The 15,353-nt window shown below is 37.8% G+C and overlaps 1 protein-coding gene across 3 annotated transcripts in view; it reads left to right on the forward strand.

The window, feature by feature from the left end:
- Positions 1 to 2,148: 2,148 nt before the first annotated feature.
- Positions 2,149 to 15,353, forward strand: part of mib2 (mindbomb E3 ubiquitin protein ligase 2) — a 50,970-nt gene continuing 37,765 nt past the window's right edge. Inside the window, exon 1 of one of the 3 annotated variants that reach the window (XM_023331453.1) lies at positions 2,149 to 2,297. Coding sequence is in view for 2 of the 3 variants with exons in the window: in XM_023331443.1 (XP_023187211.1) it covers positions 9,641 to 9,671 (31 nt within the window). In the remaining variant the exon portion in view is untranslated. Of the gene's footprint in view, positions 2,298 to 6,142; positions 6,522 to 9,502; positions 9,672 to 15,353 lie in introns of those variants that run through there. The other 2 variants (XM_023331449.1, XM_023331443.1) reach the window with 2 other exon arrangements.

Here is a 15,353-nt window from a genome sequence, read left to right on the forward strand (position 1 = left end):
ATTTTAATATAGCATCACAGTTTAGTTGAAAACTAGATTTACCAAAAAAAATAATAAAAGAAGGAAAACATGTCACATGCCAGCAGGGGGCAGTATTTAACCAGCACATTGGCAGCTGTTCCATGTTTGAGTAAATATATGCTAAAATCTCTAATATCTAAGTGAAATATCTGTGACCAGATATTTCACCTCAGCAGTTTTAGTGATTTGGTCCCAAAGAAATCAATATTTGTATTTGCATCACTTTTTATTTTCCGGCAATCATAGAATTGCTGTGTCTTTACAATACTGCTGTCCTCAGATGCCCTTTTCATTTATTAACCAACAACACGGTTTTCAAAGTTGTTTTGTAATCTTTTCTAGAGTGCATCGTTTCATACATTTACCTTGTCATGTAAGTGACAAGGTAAATAATGCTGAAAGTGAAGAAAGACTGGAGATCTGATGTGGCTTGTGCTATATTTTGCAGAAGCCACGAGACAACAACAGACACTATAAGCATTATGTTCATAATTTAGTGTGACTCATCAAACACCCAGATCAACTCTGGCCACAGATAAGTAATTTTATTGCAGTACAAGCGGGCAGAATAAGCTGACAACCACCGTCTCTGAAATATATTTCTAAAAATTGTTAATTTAGTTCAAATACTGTATCTCTTACCACCACCCCAAACAATCCATTCTGGGTAAATGTAACTAAGTGTTTATATTTTATGTTTTAAAGTTTTTCCAAGTTTCTAGAAACTTCTAATTTGTAATCCATGACTTCCTGAGGTACAAATATGGTGTCACACAGAAGGTAATTTCGTTTAGCCACTGACTGGCTGGATAAGGACCCACCGCACACTGTTATGGACAGAGAACTGTGGATACGAAGGAAGGCACGAAAACATCTCAAAAGCTCACATTTGGAGAACGTCAGCAAACATTTTGGAATCACCAAGTCTCTATGACAACCAGTAGATGGTATCTCCAGGTCAAATGTTTGGATAAGAGGCATGCCAGGACCTGAAAACATATGCTATTTGCTAAACTCTTGTGGGATTTTAACTGAAACTGTGTGGTTTAGTTACGATAGATTGACAGAATTTTATTTTCGGCAACAAACAGTTCAAGCAAGTTGGATATGATACAAGGAAGGAATATGTTGAAAAATACCTAATGCCCACTATTATTTTGGAGTCTGTGATGCTTTGGGACTGTTTTTCTCCCAAATGTTCTGGAAATCTTGTGCAAAGCACTATGAACACCTTGCAATACCAGGATATTTTAAACGAAAAATCTTTGAGGAGTGTGCCAGAAAACCAGAAAAAAACAAACAAACACAAAAACAAAACAAAAAACCCCCTGAAAATAGGTCATCGGGTCTTTTGGAAGACAAAATCCATCTCTTCCATCTTTTTTTCAATCCTCAGACATCTGCCCTTTAGAGAACACGTGGTGAGGCGAAGAAAGGACAAAATGAGACTGGAGAAGAAGCTTTCAGAGAAGAAAGGATTTACAGACATTTCACAAAGCAGAATGGTCACAGATTGTTCTTTCTGCGCTCAGACTTTGTCAAATGCTATGAGTGCTCGTCTGCTAGAAAAAAACAAAACAAAGCAACATCACAACAGCAAAACAACTGTACAGCCGGGGTGCCAGCATTGTGCCGTCAGTGAGGTGATTTCAATTGGAGACATAAAAGGCTTTAAAACTGATTATTATTATTGTTATAGTGATGTTACTAAAATCAGTTGGTTTCTACATTTAGGATTTTTCCTGCACGCAATACGCGTACTGAAAATGGAGGTCGGACTTTTCTCTAATTTCCAGTGTGAGATAATGCTGCATAAGCAAAAATGCAGCATTATCTGGTCTTTTAAAGTTTTGGTTCACACCTTTTCGTGGGGTGCCAACTGACGTGAAGCAATAAAGCAAATAACAAACTAACAATACACGAATTACCTCAATAAACATACACAAAGCAAATATGTTCATTTATTTGCTGTTTCATTTTGACGTATTTCTTATAAACCGCAAACGTTACTAACAAAACCTCTACTAAACGCTGGATATCTATATTTGGGTTCTTTTAATCAGCTGTCATGAAGAATGCTGCTTGTTACGAGCAGCCAGTGAAGGCAGCATGACCAGTGACGCAATGCATGGGAGTGTTGTCATGGCTGTGTGCAGCAAGACCTCTCAGCCTTGTAAATACATATTTATCCTAAAACAAACCAAGTCGGGGTTATTAGTTTACGACAGTATGGAGTTTCATTTGACTGCAAAGTGAGCATTCTTGACAAGGAGCCGGTAAGTGGACACACTGCGAGGGAAGTTGAGTTTACGGCAGGGCAGCTGTTAGCAAGCTAGCGTCAGCCTTAGACAGGCGTACAGCTGCGTACAGTCTGGTTATGCTTTGAAGCGATGAGAAGTACAGCAGAGTGTCAGCATCTATATGCGTAAATATGAGCTTGTTTAAAATGTGGGATGCCTCAGCGGAGATTTGCGGGGGTGCAGTTAATTTTCTTGTTAAAAAAAAATGGCTCATTATGACAATCCTAATAGGGACGTGTTGTTGTGGAAGCTGTTTCTTCTTCTTCTGATTTAGAGGTGCGCCTGTCTGACAAAAAAATAAATAAAAAATAAAAAATGTCATGACTTTAAGTTACGTGTTGAAAACGGGTGAGTTTACTGTGTGGCTTTGACAGTGTCGGTTGGGAGTAACGGGAAAGGTGTTGTCTCTGCATGGAGGCGGGCTGCATGTGGGGTCAGACCTGTCAGGACTGGCCGAGCTGCAGGCTGCTGCCTCTGCTGCTGCCTCTGCTGCTGCTTCGAGCTTCTCAAAGACGTGCGTTGACTGTCACCTGACTGAAAGTGGGGAAAAAACCACACAAATGCCCTGATTTTTAAAAAGAGAGTCCTGGACTTTACAGGACTTGTCTGGACTTTTGTGAATGACAGTGAGCAGGAACTTGGCAAATTTGAAAGAAAAGCGTGAGAGCGTTTTTTAGATAAATGGAAAGTCAGACTACACTTTTCCGGTTTATGTCTGTTAGGATTACCAAACAGGTTCTCTCTGGAACGGGTTCAGCATATGAGCGCAAAATGTGTGAATTAATCTCAGAAGAACAGCTACCAACTTTGGGAAGATGCTGGTCTGATCTGGTAAGACAGTGATATGAACCACAATGAAACATGTACATGGGCTTTTATATTTATTTATTCATTTTATTACAGCCGTTATACCAGTTTCGTTTAAACTCTGGACTGCTGATAACAATTCTGACTAACATTTTTTTTTCTTAAGGACTATAATAAATAGAAGAAAGATAAATATGTACTACTGGTCATTTGATAAAGGTAGTAGTTTTCAAAACATAAACCCCAAATCTTGATTTCATTTTTATCAACCCCTCCAAAAGTATGTCAAAGTACAAGCTGTTGTTTGGTGCGTTTGCAGATTATGGCAGTGGCTTATACTTTAGTTATTTTGAATAAATAGAGAATTTTACAATGTTATTTTATTGCTGTTTATTATTATTATTATTGTTGTTATTAAGTATTTGTTGTGCTAATCTCTGATCAGAGCATATCAATTGAAAACAATTTGACTAAAACTAAAATGTAGACATATTCTTGGTAAAGAGAGTTTTACTTAATAAGTGAATTATTATACCACTCCAGAAAAGTACCCAAGCAATCCTTTGTGAAAGCAATACTAAACGCACCGACATTGTAGTCATAGCTGCGACTTCATTCATTGATCAAATAATAACAATTATTATGACTGTTGAAAGATAAAAGCAAAGGCTTTATTTTCTTGCAAAACATTAAGGTATAATTTTAAAAACTGCTGGTTTGTCTTAGTATTGAGAGTGAATCAAGAATAAGTTTGAGTCTAGTTCAGACAGTTTCAGTATCTGCATCGTCTGTGAACGGAAGAATGCAACTTACAATCAGTACAGTTTTGTGTTAATTTTCATTCAAAGTGAAAATACAAATTTGAAAACAAGTGACTATGATTACTTTATGCCTACAGGTGAATTGGCTCCTTGTGAGAAAGAACTGATGCTCCTGAGAGTTGAGAGACGCCAGTAAACATGGAGTTAGCTGCTTATCAGGATGTTATGGGTTTGACCCAAAACGTTGTTGAGAGATAATATCTTTGTTAGCATTTTTGTTGCGTCAGACATGCGCTTTGCCTGGTGCCATTGTGTTGGGTTATATGCCCTGTTCTGTAAAAAGGCTTTTCTTGCTCTTTATAATATAAACCCAGTTCTAATCTTGATGCTAATTTTTGGGTCAGTCAGCATAAGGAAGCGACTGTAATTGCCAAAGCGCGATAAACCAATCAGTTAGCTAATCTTCCTTTGACGTGGAAAAGCTTGGGTGTTTTTTTCTGCTTGCTAAATGCATCATAGCTGTAAACTCCTACAGTTTTCAACCAGCAAATGCATCAACAAACAGCATTGTCCTTTGATGCCCTTTGTTTAGAGTTAAGTAAAACTCGGATAACGGTCAGGGACATATGTGTGGATGCATAAATCCACACATACGTGTGTAGTAAGTTAAGATACCAACTTCACTTACTTTTTTTTAGGAAATTTGCAGCACTTTGATTTTACGTCAAAATATTTGTACTTATTATAGTGTAATAAATATTTAGTGGGCATTTAATCAATGTCTTAAGTTTCAGAATCAAGCTACAAGTCTATGTTTAATAATATGAAGTAACTGGAATTAGATTTTAACATTTCTCAAGTGTAAATAAGTATTTAAAGAAGAAGTTTGAATATAGAAAAACATTTACATTTGCTCTTTATTTCATCAACTGGAAGCTAAAGGCAACTTTATAGCACCTTTCAGCCAGAGCCTATCCAGTGCTTGTACAAAAACAACATACAAAAAAAAAAAAAAAAATCAAACACACTAAGTCCTTCATTTTATAAAATTCTGAATTTTATAAAATGAAAAGGGTTTTTACATTGATTTTTTATAAATAATTTCATTTATGTTTTTGTCCAGCTCATTGGACCATAGTTGCTTTTAGTTTTTAGACTAGAGATCTAGTCATTCTGCCTTGCAGCTCGCTACATTGAAACTTTTTACTTATTATCCATTTCATTGGTATTTGCTGGGCAGTAAGCCTTTACCTTTAATCTCCCCTCTGACTCTGATGACAGACATCTGCTGAAATGTTTTTCTATTTTTAACCGTGAAGCGGAGAAGAGCTGTGGGACTGAATGCCTCCCTTCATGTGTTTCACACCAACATGAATGTTGCATTGGACAGCGATAGCTTTGTTCACCAGCTTGCAGTGTGCCGTAATAAACTTCATTATGAGCTTGTGTCTCAGCCATTTCCTAAACACCCATTCATTCTTTTGCCTGTGCTTGTCCTGCCAATCCCAACTCTATAGATTCACGTGTGTTTGCCGGGATCAGCAGAACGCTGTGTCGTCTGGTTTTTTTTTTTTTTTGTCTTTCTTTTTTGTAACCATATTGTCTCTTGCAGCTGTGGCCACATTAAAGTAAATATTCCAAGGCTATGAAAGCTTCGGGAAGCATGCAGACAGTCTCCCTCTTTGCTCCTTCCTGGCTGTGCTTTAGGGAATCAGAGGACGTAGCAAAATAAAAATAATAATAATAAAAAAAGATTTTTTTAAGCCTGAAATTGAAAATTGTGACAGGTGTCCATTCATCAGATTTGCCTCCAGCCACACCCATTTTTTTTTCCTCAAAAAAAGAAAAGAAAAGGAAAAGCATCCAGACCATGCCCCTGTAATGTGCGCCCCTCCCCCCTCCCCTCTTGTCTTCTGCTCTCTGGCTGGCAGTAGGGCGAATAGTGTCCCCACAGGCTACTAGAGGAAAGGGGGGGGAGGCTGTACATCTTTATGCAGAGCTTCTTGATGCGCATGTGTTTGCACATATTGGCCCATAAAGGCAACGCGTCTGCTTCACACGCTCACCTCCCCCCCCCCCCACCCAGTGATGGAATACAGCATGCACAGAGCAAAGCCCACTGGCCCAGTTTTATACGAAAGCAGCAGAACGTCAGGCTGAACGCAGCGCTCTCGCTCTCCTCCTCCGTTTCCTCCTCCTCCTCCTCCTCATCTACAGTGGTAATCCTTGCTGACACCACGCACAAAGGACTAAATGCCGCCTGCATCCTCCAGTAGCCTTCTTCTCTTCTTCTTCTTTCAGCTCTGATCCTACACGGCCAACCTGTCTGTCCATACGTCGGGGATGTTGTTTAAAGAGGACTTGGATCTATAAATCACATCCCTGGAATGCTGGCCTGGCTCTTCTAATCCTCCGCCTCTTCCTCCTCCTCATTCGTCGGCCGGTTCATTCAGGGAGAGCATCACAACAGAGGCTTTTTTTAAAATATTTTTTTCCTACATTTCCCATTTCTTTCCTGGACTACAGGTGGCTAATTATTTATTTATTTTAAACATCTGATGGGTTCATGTAGCTAAATATCAGAGCTGCATCCTGCTGTTGTCGGTCTCGCTGCACATCTGTATGCCAACAGGTAAACCAACCAAACAGGCACATGCTTTATTTATCAGGTGATGCAGTGTGAGTCGTCTCTCTCCGTGTTGGTGATTCTCTTCTTATATTTCAGTTTGTTTTAAAGCTTTTCTCAACAAATGAGACTTCAACAGCGCGGGAGGGACAGTGGAACATATCCATCTTCTATTTCCCCTGTTGAAAAGGAATTATTACTATATTGCACGTCAATAGTTGTTAAGGACGTGTCTGCAGGTGGGGTGATGAAGAGCAAAGGCAGCACGTGTGCAGCTGGTGTCGGTCCACGGCCATGCCGCTGCACATGTTGCTGTGGTTTGTAGTAAAGCGAGATGATGTGCCAAGTAAGCAGTTTGTTGTTTGCACTGGCTGTAAGTGTCGCCATTTGTGGAACAGAGCAGTGCTGATTAAATGGGGGTTGGGGGAGTTGGGTGTGCGAAGCCCTCTTTGTCCCAGTTTGTACCTGGTGGTGCTGCATTGAGGTGATGGATACGCGATGCCAGAGTTGACCCTGTAGTTTTGTTTCACTGTGTGGACTCTGTACATGAATCAGCAGATGCTTTAACAGGTTAACAAAAGTGAAGCAGGCCTTCAAGCCACTTGAAGGTTTACATCACAACAAGAAATTTCAGTGTAATTTATGAAGATTTGAGGTTGACAATATGTACATAAAAGTAGTGCAATCAATAAAGAGTATACATGGCTTTTCATTCTTAAAAAGTTTTACGTTCATGTATCTAAAATTAAGGCCTTAAAACACCTTCAATTTATTAAAATAATGTGAGTTGGCCTTAAATACGTTAATCAGAGGTCTTAAATTTGATCATGACATGACTATTTACTCTTTTATGTAGTTTATTTTTCTTGTGAGACTTTTCTGTCAGGCAAAAGTTTGAATCACATGCAGACATCTTCATTACATTCTGTGACTCAAGGTGGTTGAGGCTACCCCTAACCAGTTGCTAATAGACCATTACTGGCTAGCTAGCTTGTTTGTGTCTCTTAGTGGTAAGTGTAAATTATTGCCAGTTGGCTGGAGTAAGCTTGTCTTCTGTTGCCAATCCGTGCGGTGCTAAGTGCACTCTGGGCAAAAAAGCTTGGCATCTCTATAAAATATACTATTTTCTTTTGTATATTTCTGTCATGATACATGTCTTAAATTTCGTGCACAATGGTCTTAAAAAGGTCTTAAATTTGATTTGGGGAAACCAGCGGAAACTCTGTTTCAAATTCAGAAAAGTCTGGTGTATACTTGCATTTAGACCCATTTGATGTGATGCCCCCCCATAAAATCCGGTATAATCACTGGCATTCATAATTATCCAACCGAATACACCTGGGTGAAATTTAATCTTAGTAGGGAACATTAATCTAATGTCAACTATTCGTTGACATTAGTCAACGAACGGCATCATTGAGACCAACCCAGTCTGGGAGAAAGTTGTGGAGAAGCTTACAGCAGAGTTGGACTATAAAAAAAATATTCTAAGGTTTGACAACTCATGGCAAACTGTTCAGTATATCATCTAAAAATTCAGTAAAGCGTATGGCACAAGTGTAAACCTACTAAGACATGGCTGTCGATCTAAAACAACATTGTGGGCAATGAGAAGATTAATCAGAGAAGCAACCAATGGGTATGTCTGGTCAGATGAGGCAGAAGTAATTCAACCTACAATTCATAACATAGTTTGTTGTGAGTCAAAGCATATGCATGTTAGAGCCAGACCTAAATCTACCTCTGAATTAGTGAAATGATGCTTACAGATGTTTTACCTGCAATCTAAGTATGAGTTGGTTTTGCTTCAACTTAATATTCAACACAAATATTTAAAAATGTATTGCTTCAAGTAGTATAAGGGATTTTTACAGGAGAGTAGTAACGCAAGAAAATTAAAGCGAGGTTTTCATCCTCTGTTTAAAAAAAATTGCTTAATCTGTGAATCAGTAATGGGATTTTTCGACCTTATTACAACTAAATAAATAATTATTTTTAAATGAAAAGACTGCACACGATTTCCTTCCATTTCTACAGACACTAACAGAAATCCAGAAAGCCAGAAGCGTCAAATAGCAGCAAGCCGCTCCAATCTCAGCCGATGACGTCATAAAAACTACGGCAGGCAGTGAAGGTCAGAACGCTTTAGCAGATAACATGTTAAAAAAAATCCCTCCCAGCTTACTTCAGTTTATTTTCCCCCCCAAATTTATCAGAATAAATTATCTTTAACACCATTTAACACTATTTTACAGGCAACCTGTGATCACGTTCTCCACCTTACCCAGCCTGTGTGGTTGTAGTTTTTCCTCTATAAGGCATCAGGCATCTCCAGTTTTGTGCAACAAATTGCTGACAACCATCCCTGCCTTAACCTGCAGACTCGTTATCACACCAGTCTGTTATGTGATCCCAAACCTGTGCAGGTCATTTTGGGTTACTAAATCACGTTGGGTATTACAAGTTGGAATGAAAACAGTTGGTACCTGATTATCCTGAAAGCGATCATAAAACCAGGATTTCAGTGCCATAACAGAATGATTGATGGCTATGTTAATTTACAAATTGATGATTTTTTTTTTCTGGTATAAATTGAAAGATTAATGTGCAAGTAGCAAAATTTGGCACAGCGTAGACGTTTTAAACAATGTTTAACACAAATTTTGACCCAGGGCAGACTGTCTGGAAAGCCTCTTGGGGTTTTTTTGTTTTTTATAGCAGAGTAATCTAGTGATTAGCAACGTATTTACCTTAAACATAGTCCTCTCAAAGGACTAGACCTCTTCCATTATTTGCCCAGCTTTAGACAGGTTTCATGTTTTTATTGTTTTTTTTTCTTTCTCACCCAGATAAGTAACCCTGCTTGTTGATCGACATCTGCCAAACAAACAAAAAAAAAAAACCCACATCAGAATGGAAAACAGTATGTTCCAAAGCATGGATCAAAGTTCACAGCTAACCAAATACTAAGATTGTGCCAGAGCGGGTTCAGTCCCCTGTTCAGTTTGAGCCACGGTCCCACAGAGCTGCTGATTTCCAGCCGCTTCTCGCAGCCCGATAGACGCAGGGATATTAGTGGGATTGTAAGCTCGTGTGCGAAAACAAAGTCCTGCACGGCTTCTGGCATGTTCAAAAGTGGAATGAAGATCATGGGGAGTGAGTACGATAATTCGTGATAATGACTTAATCTCATCAAGTTTCCATTGGGTGCTTTTGGGGATCAGTGGACGTCTTTGTGTGTGTGTGGGCTTTTTTTTTTTTTAAATGTTTGCTCTCAAAAAGCTCTGGGGATTATGAGTGAATATTAATAAATCTTTAGAGTTTTGTTGAGATTATTGCACTTTAAAAAGACATCTTTTGAAGTAATCCCTGATGGATGTTTAAATATGGCAATGTAGAGCATCAGGAATTAATTTGATGGTTGCTCAGTTACGTGTTATTACATCAATGTTTAGACTTACAAGCTATTTTGTGGATACAGATGACATTGTTAATTTTATGAATTAAAAATAAGGTGGCAACTTATGGAGATTTGTGCAGGCAAAAAGTTGTTAGTACACGTATTATTTACTCTAGATTCTTATTGATTTTTTTTTGTCTCATCTGCTACCAGATGTGTTCAACAGGTTCCCATTTCTGCAGCTTCTTACTAATTTCTTTATAAAAACTGCACCAGTTCTTGTTGAGTACAGCAATAAATAGCTGTGAAAAACTATTTGCACCCTTACATACAGTATGTCTCCTGTTCTTGTTCTGATGTATTTTTTTTTAAATGTCTCAGAATAACAAACGAATTTCAGTATCCTGTAAGAATTTTGAAATGTTGCAGAATTGCTAATTCAGCCACACTGGATTGATTTTCAGTGTGAACGGTCTGCAAAATGTCGTACAATAGCAGCTCAGTTGAATTTAAGCAACTGAACTTAAATCCAACATGTTTCTTTTTTGAGTTGTTTAGCGGTGTGCTTCGGACAATTGTCCTCTATGCAAATGCTCTTGACCGTAACGTTACAGACTGATTGTTCGGTATTCTCCTTTATATGATTGCAAAAGGGAGGAAAATGTATGATTTTTATCAATTACTGCGAGTCATCCAGAAACTGAAGTTAGAAAGCAGTCCCAGACCATCACACCACCACAGCCATGTTTGACTACATGTCTGTTTCTGACATGCTGTTTGATTTTTTTTTCCTCTAGATGTAACCGGACAGACACCTTCCAAATCCTCTACTTTTGTGTCACCAGTCCGTAGAACATTTTCCACAAAATCTGGTGAATAATAATGTAGTTTTCCTGCAAATATAATGCGAGAAAACATTTAGTTACATTTAGGCCTTGAGGCTTTTAGATGGATGCATTTTTTTTTACTTCACAAAAAGAAAGTCAAGATCAATAGACGCTTTGATCAAATGTGAGACGGACCTTTGTTTTGTTTTCGTTCAGCAGCCGTTCTTCTCTTGGAGTGCTCCCATGGAGGCCATTTTTGCCCAGTCTTTTTGAATCACGAACACGGCCTTCAATTGAGACAAGTGAGGCCTGCAGTGCTTTGGATGTTCTGGGTCCTGTTATGAATATAGAATAGAATAGAATAGAAGTACTTTATTCATCCCAGCAGGGAAATTACTTCGCAGTTACAGCATAGAGACAAGACACAATAACAACTACCACTGAGTAGTAGTTGTAGATAAAATAAAAAATACAAGACAAAATATAAAATGCTATAAATTGTAAAAATATAAAATGCTGTTAATATAAAAAGCAACTTAAGAGCAGTCCTTGCAAAGATTCAAAAAATGCAGATATGTATATATAAATATATGTACAGCAAGTGTGCCACAGTGCAGTTGTGCAAAATGGATCTCCTGTATGAGCCATCAACACACTCTTGAAGTAAGTTTTGGAAGGTCAGCCACTTCTGGGGACATTTACCGCAGTTCCCTGTTTTCTCCATTTGCAGACAACAGTTCTAAAAACACTTGGAAGGAACTTTGTAACCCTCTTCAGTCATTGTTTCTTATTTCTTTTTAGTTCAGGGCATGATGTGTTGTTTTTTGTGATAATTTAGCCTCATTTATATTAGCAGACAGGTTTTATTTAAGTGATTTCTGGTTAGTGCAACTAAAATAAAAAAATGTGGTTAATTACATTTTATTCATCATTTAGGAAGGAGGACAGATGCATTTTCAAATACGATCAGGCTGATTGCTTAAGAAGGTTACCTTTACTTGACCCTAACATTTGTTTAGTGGTATGAAGAATGTAAGTGGGACCAAAAGCAAAAAAGGACTCCAAAAACAAAGCTGTGTTTTCACCCTTCTGGGGAACTTATTCTTCTCAGATTTATTAAAGCTTTCAAACATGGATGTTTGAACCATTTATTGATTCTAAATAGGTTCCACAGTACAGCAACAGTGAAATAGTCAATCATTTCTGTGCTGTCATGGATCCTCTTTAGCAAAAAGTCATTGTGGCACTGGTGACATCACCACACCTCATCTGACAACCAGTACAAACTCTAGACTTTACATTAAATCGCGCTCTGCCACATTTGAAAGAAAATGCAGGTCAGGTTTATACTACAAAAACAGATTTCTCTTTTGTACAGATTAAGAGCTTTAAAAAAAAATTCTTAACCCTTGAAGTTTTTGTATTTTGTCACATTCCACATTGTGAAGTGAAGGAAAATAATAAATGATTTATTATAAAAAATCATAATAAAATCTGAAAATGTGACAAGCTTTTATATTCTCCCCCTTATGTCAATAATTTGTGGAAATAAATTTCATTGCAACTACTTGGAGGCACACCAGACTTCACCATGTTCTGTTCCCAAATGCTCTGTAATAAATCGCTAAGAACTTTGTTTTTGTATGCACACAAAAAAACAACATTTTATTTGTATTTATCCTGAAATTAAATTACTTGCAGGCATATTCTGTTTACCAATGAGTGACTTCTGAAGGCAGGTGGTTGTTGCTGAATTTGATTTACGGATATTGCAGTAAAGGTGGCTGACGTCAAAAAAACAACAAAAAAACAAACGCATGCCACACTTTCAATTTTGCATACAAAATACAGATGAAAAACCATATATCATTTTCTTTCTACTTGGACAGAAAAAAAACATTAAAGGGCTGGGGTCACTGACCAGTCACTGCCTGACTGTTAGTTACATATCTGTACTCTTATTAAGCTGTGTTTGTGTAGATGTAAATGTTAGAAGAACAACACTGTACAGTATTTGATGGTTCAAGCTAAGCATTTCTGTTAAAGTATGATAATTATGCAATGCAAGTTGCTGTGTGGTGCAGTGGATAAAAGTTTGAGTACCGACATTATCATGGGAAAACTTTTCTAGGAAGCGGGTCATTCCTGTAGAGCTTTATTATTTATTTTTTAATAATTTACAGTTGATGTAGTTATGTTGCTGAAGCACATGGTGTGTAACACCATTTAGAACACGAGAATTGTAGTTTTCTGTCTATTACAGAAAATATCTCCTGGTTCTGAATGCATGTGTTTTGCAATGTAGCTAAAAGGCTGATTTTGCGAAGGCGGTTTTTTGGTGGCATCGGCAACCAGCCCTCGGCAGTGTGTGACGGAAGCCGACCCATCTGTTATTGCAGGCAGAGAGCTGTAATCCCGTATGTTCTAGCCCTTTGTTGCAGATTGGCAGTGACATTTCATCAACACAGGTGGCCTAGTCATGACAAGCACACACACGCACACACACGCCGACACAGACAAACATGACAGAGGAATGGACAGCCGACAGCCGACCCCTGGAATAACAAAACATCCTCTGCGGTTTCACCTGTTGGGCCAAAATGACATCATCAGCTACATTACAGTTTGATTGCTTTGCTTTTCTTTCGCTTTTTTCTTTTGGCTTTTGTTGCAGTGACTCGCAATAAACAGTTAATGCCACATTTAAAAGTTTCACAGTTTGGTGTCATTATGTTGTGCAACGCAGAAACGTCAATAAAAGAGCCTTGAAGATTTAATAACAAATGAACTTTATAGTTGCTGTTTTTTTTCCCCAAGCGTGGATATGTTCCTTTTTCTTTTTGCAACAAAGTTTCAAGAAATAGTTTCACTGAACACTTGCTACGATGTAAATCTCGGATTTCCCAGTGGTTGATTCGTTAAGAAGGCCCTCACTTTTCACGTTGCCTTAGTTCTGAAAATGGAGCCAGATTTTTCTCTGGATTGTGTGTTTGTGAATTTCAGTTGTTTTTTTTAAAAGAAGTACGAGAGAAAGACATCTCTCAAAAGATACTAAAGCAATGTAAGAGGACAGTCAGTCAATTTTGTACAGAGTTCTTTTCATTTTATTAAAAAAAACTAACACGTCAAAAATGATTTTAAACCTTTCTCAATAATCGATAAAAAACATCATGGGTATTTCAACTATCAAACCCTTCTTTTAATTACTGACCAAATATATGTTTGTCTTTATTTTGCTTTATCTTTGGTTATGAGCGCCAAAATGTTTGAGTTTTGATGCTTCCTCATAACCCTAATCTTTCTACTTCCTTGAATTGGGACTCTGGCTCTGCTACTTCAAAATGTTTATAGTACTTCCAGTCTGAAGAAACCTACTGGATAAAATTAAAACAGTTATTTTTAACGTTGTCTCTCTCAGGTCCTACATTGTATTTGCTTTTCAGTGATGGACTATTTTGTTTCTTTTCCTTGTGCAATTTTTCTGCAGTTTTAAGGTTTTTGAAGTTCTAGTGTTAAAATGATCTGACAAGGAGCTTCCTATAAACTTCTTCAGTGAGAAGGACCTCCTCCATCTTCATTCTTTAAGATTAGGCGGCTGGATTTTTTTTCTTTTTATGTGTGCTGAGCTGACATTTTGGACCTAAAAAAAAGATTCTAAGCAGCTTACGTTCTCTTCTTTAAACACCCCACATCCTAAATGTTTTCAATCATAAGCAGGGACAGCTTAATGCAGAAATCACCTTGCAATCTTGATAAAGATGCAGTATGAGTAATCTCAGCTTCTTTCCATCTTGTTATTTGGTGTTATTCGCTTTACATTTGTGGTAAATTTGTTTAAAGACCTGATAATAAGAGTAGTTTATAAACATACATTTTATTTCATTAACGATGGACACATGTTGCAAGTTATTGAGTAAAAATATTGCCGCTTAAAATAAAACAATTCATTGTGCACACAAAACCTCACACACGAGGCGTTTATTGCTGAGAACTATTCTGTGCTTCCTGGCATTTTCAATTTCTTTGTCTTTTTTTTTCTTGTAGTGTGATTAGACACAGAAATCCCACAACTTTTTGTATGCATCAGAAAGGAAGAAAACTGCAAGAGCATAAATGAACATCTTAATACATCATATGTGACTAATGAGTGTAATTAGATTATCATGGTCCTCAGCAGAAGTTTCTTGCTGTACTGCTGACTCGAGCTTTCGTATCCTCTAAATGTTGCTTCCTTTCTGTATCGCTTCCTGTCTCTAGCACTTAGCCCTCAGCTGCAGTCATTAAAACCACTGGTGCTGTTTATCATAGGGTTGAAACACAAGTCCTTAGACCTCCTTTATTGTGACGAGGCTCTGGCTTCTTATTTCCAGTTTCAGACGTTTACAGAACTGAAACCAAACAGTAATTCACACTGAATGCTTCCTGTTTTTGGTTGTTTAGAATGACCAAAAATAATTACTGTTTCCTGCATGTCACATTGTATACATTTGCTCAATTGTTTGGAATTTTGGCCCATTGCTCCTGACAGAACGGTCATTATTGAGTCAGGTCTGTAGGCTGTCTTGCTTGCAGACACCTTTCCAACTCTTCCAAAAGTTGTCTATAAAACCA

The sequence above is a fragment of the Xiphophorus maculatus genome, chromosome 1, assembly GCF_002775205.1.
Source record: "Xiphophorus maculatus strain JP 163 A chromosome 1, X_maculatus-5.0-male, whole genome shotgun sequence".
Taxonomy (NCBI): domain Eukaryota; kingdom Metazoa; phylum Chordata; class Actinopteri; order Cyprinodontiformes; family Poeciliidae; genus Xiphophorus; species Xiphophorus maculatus.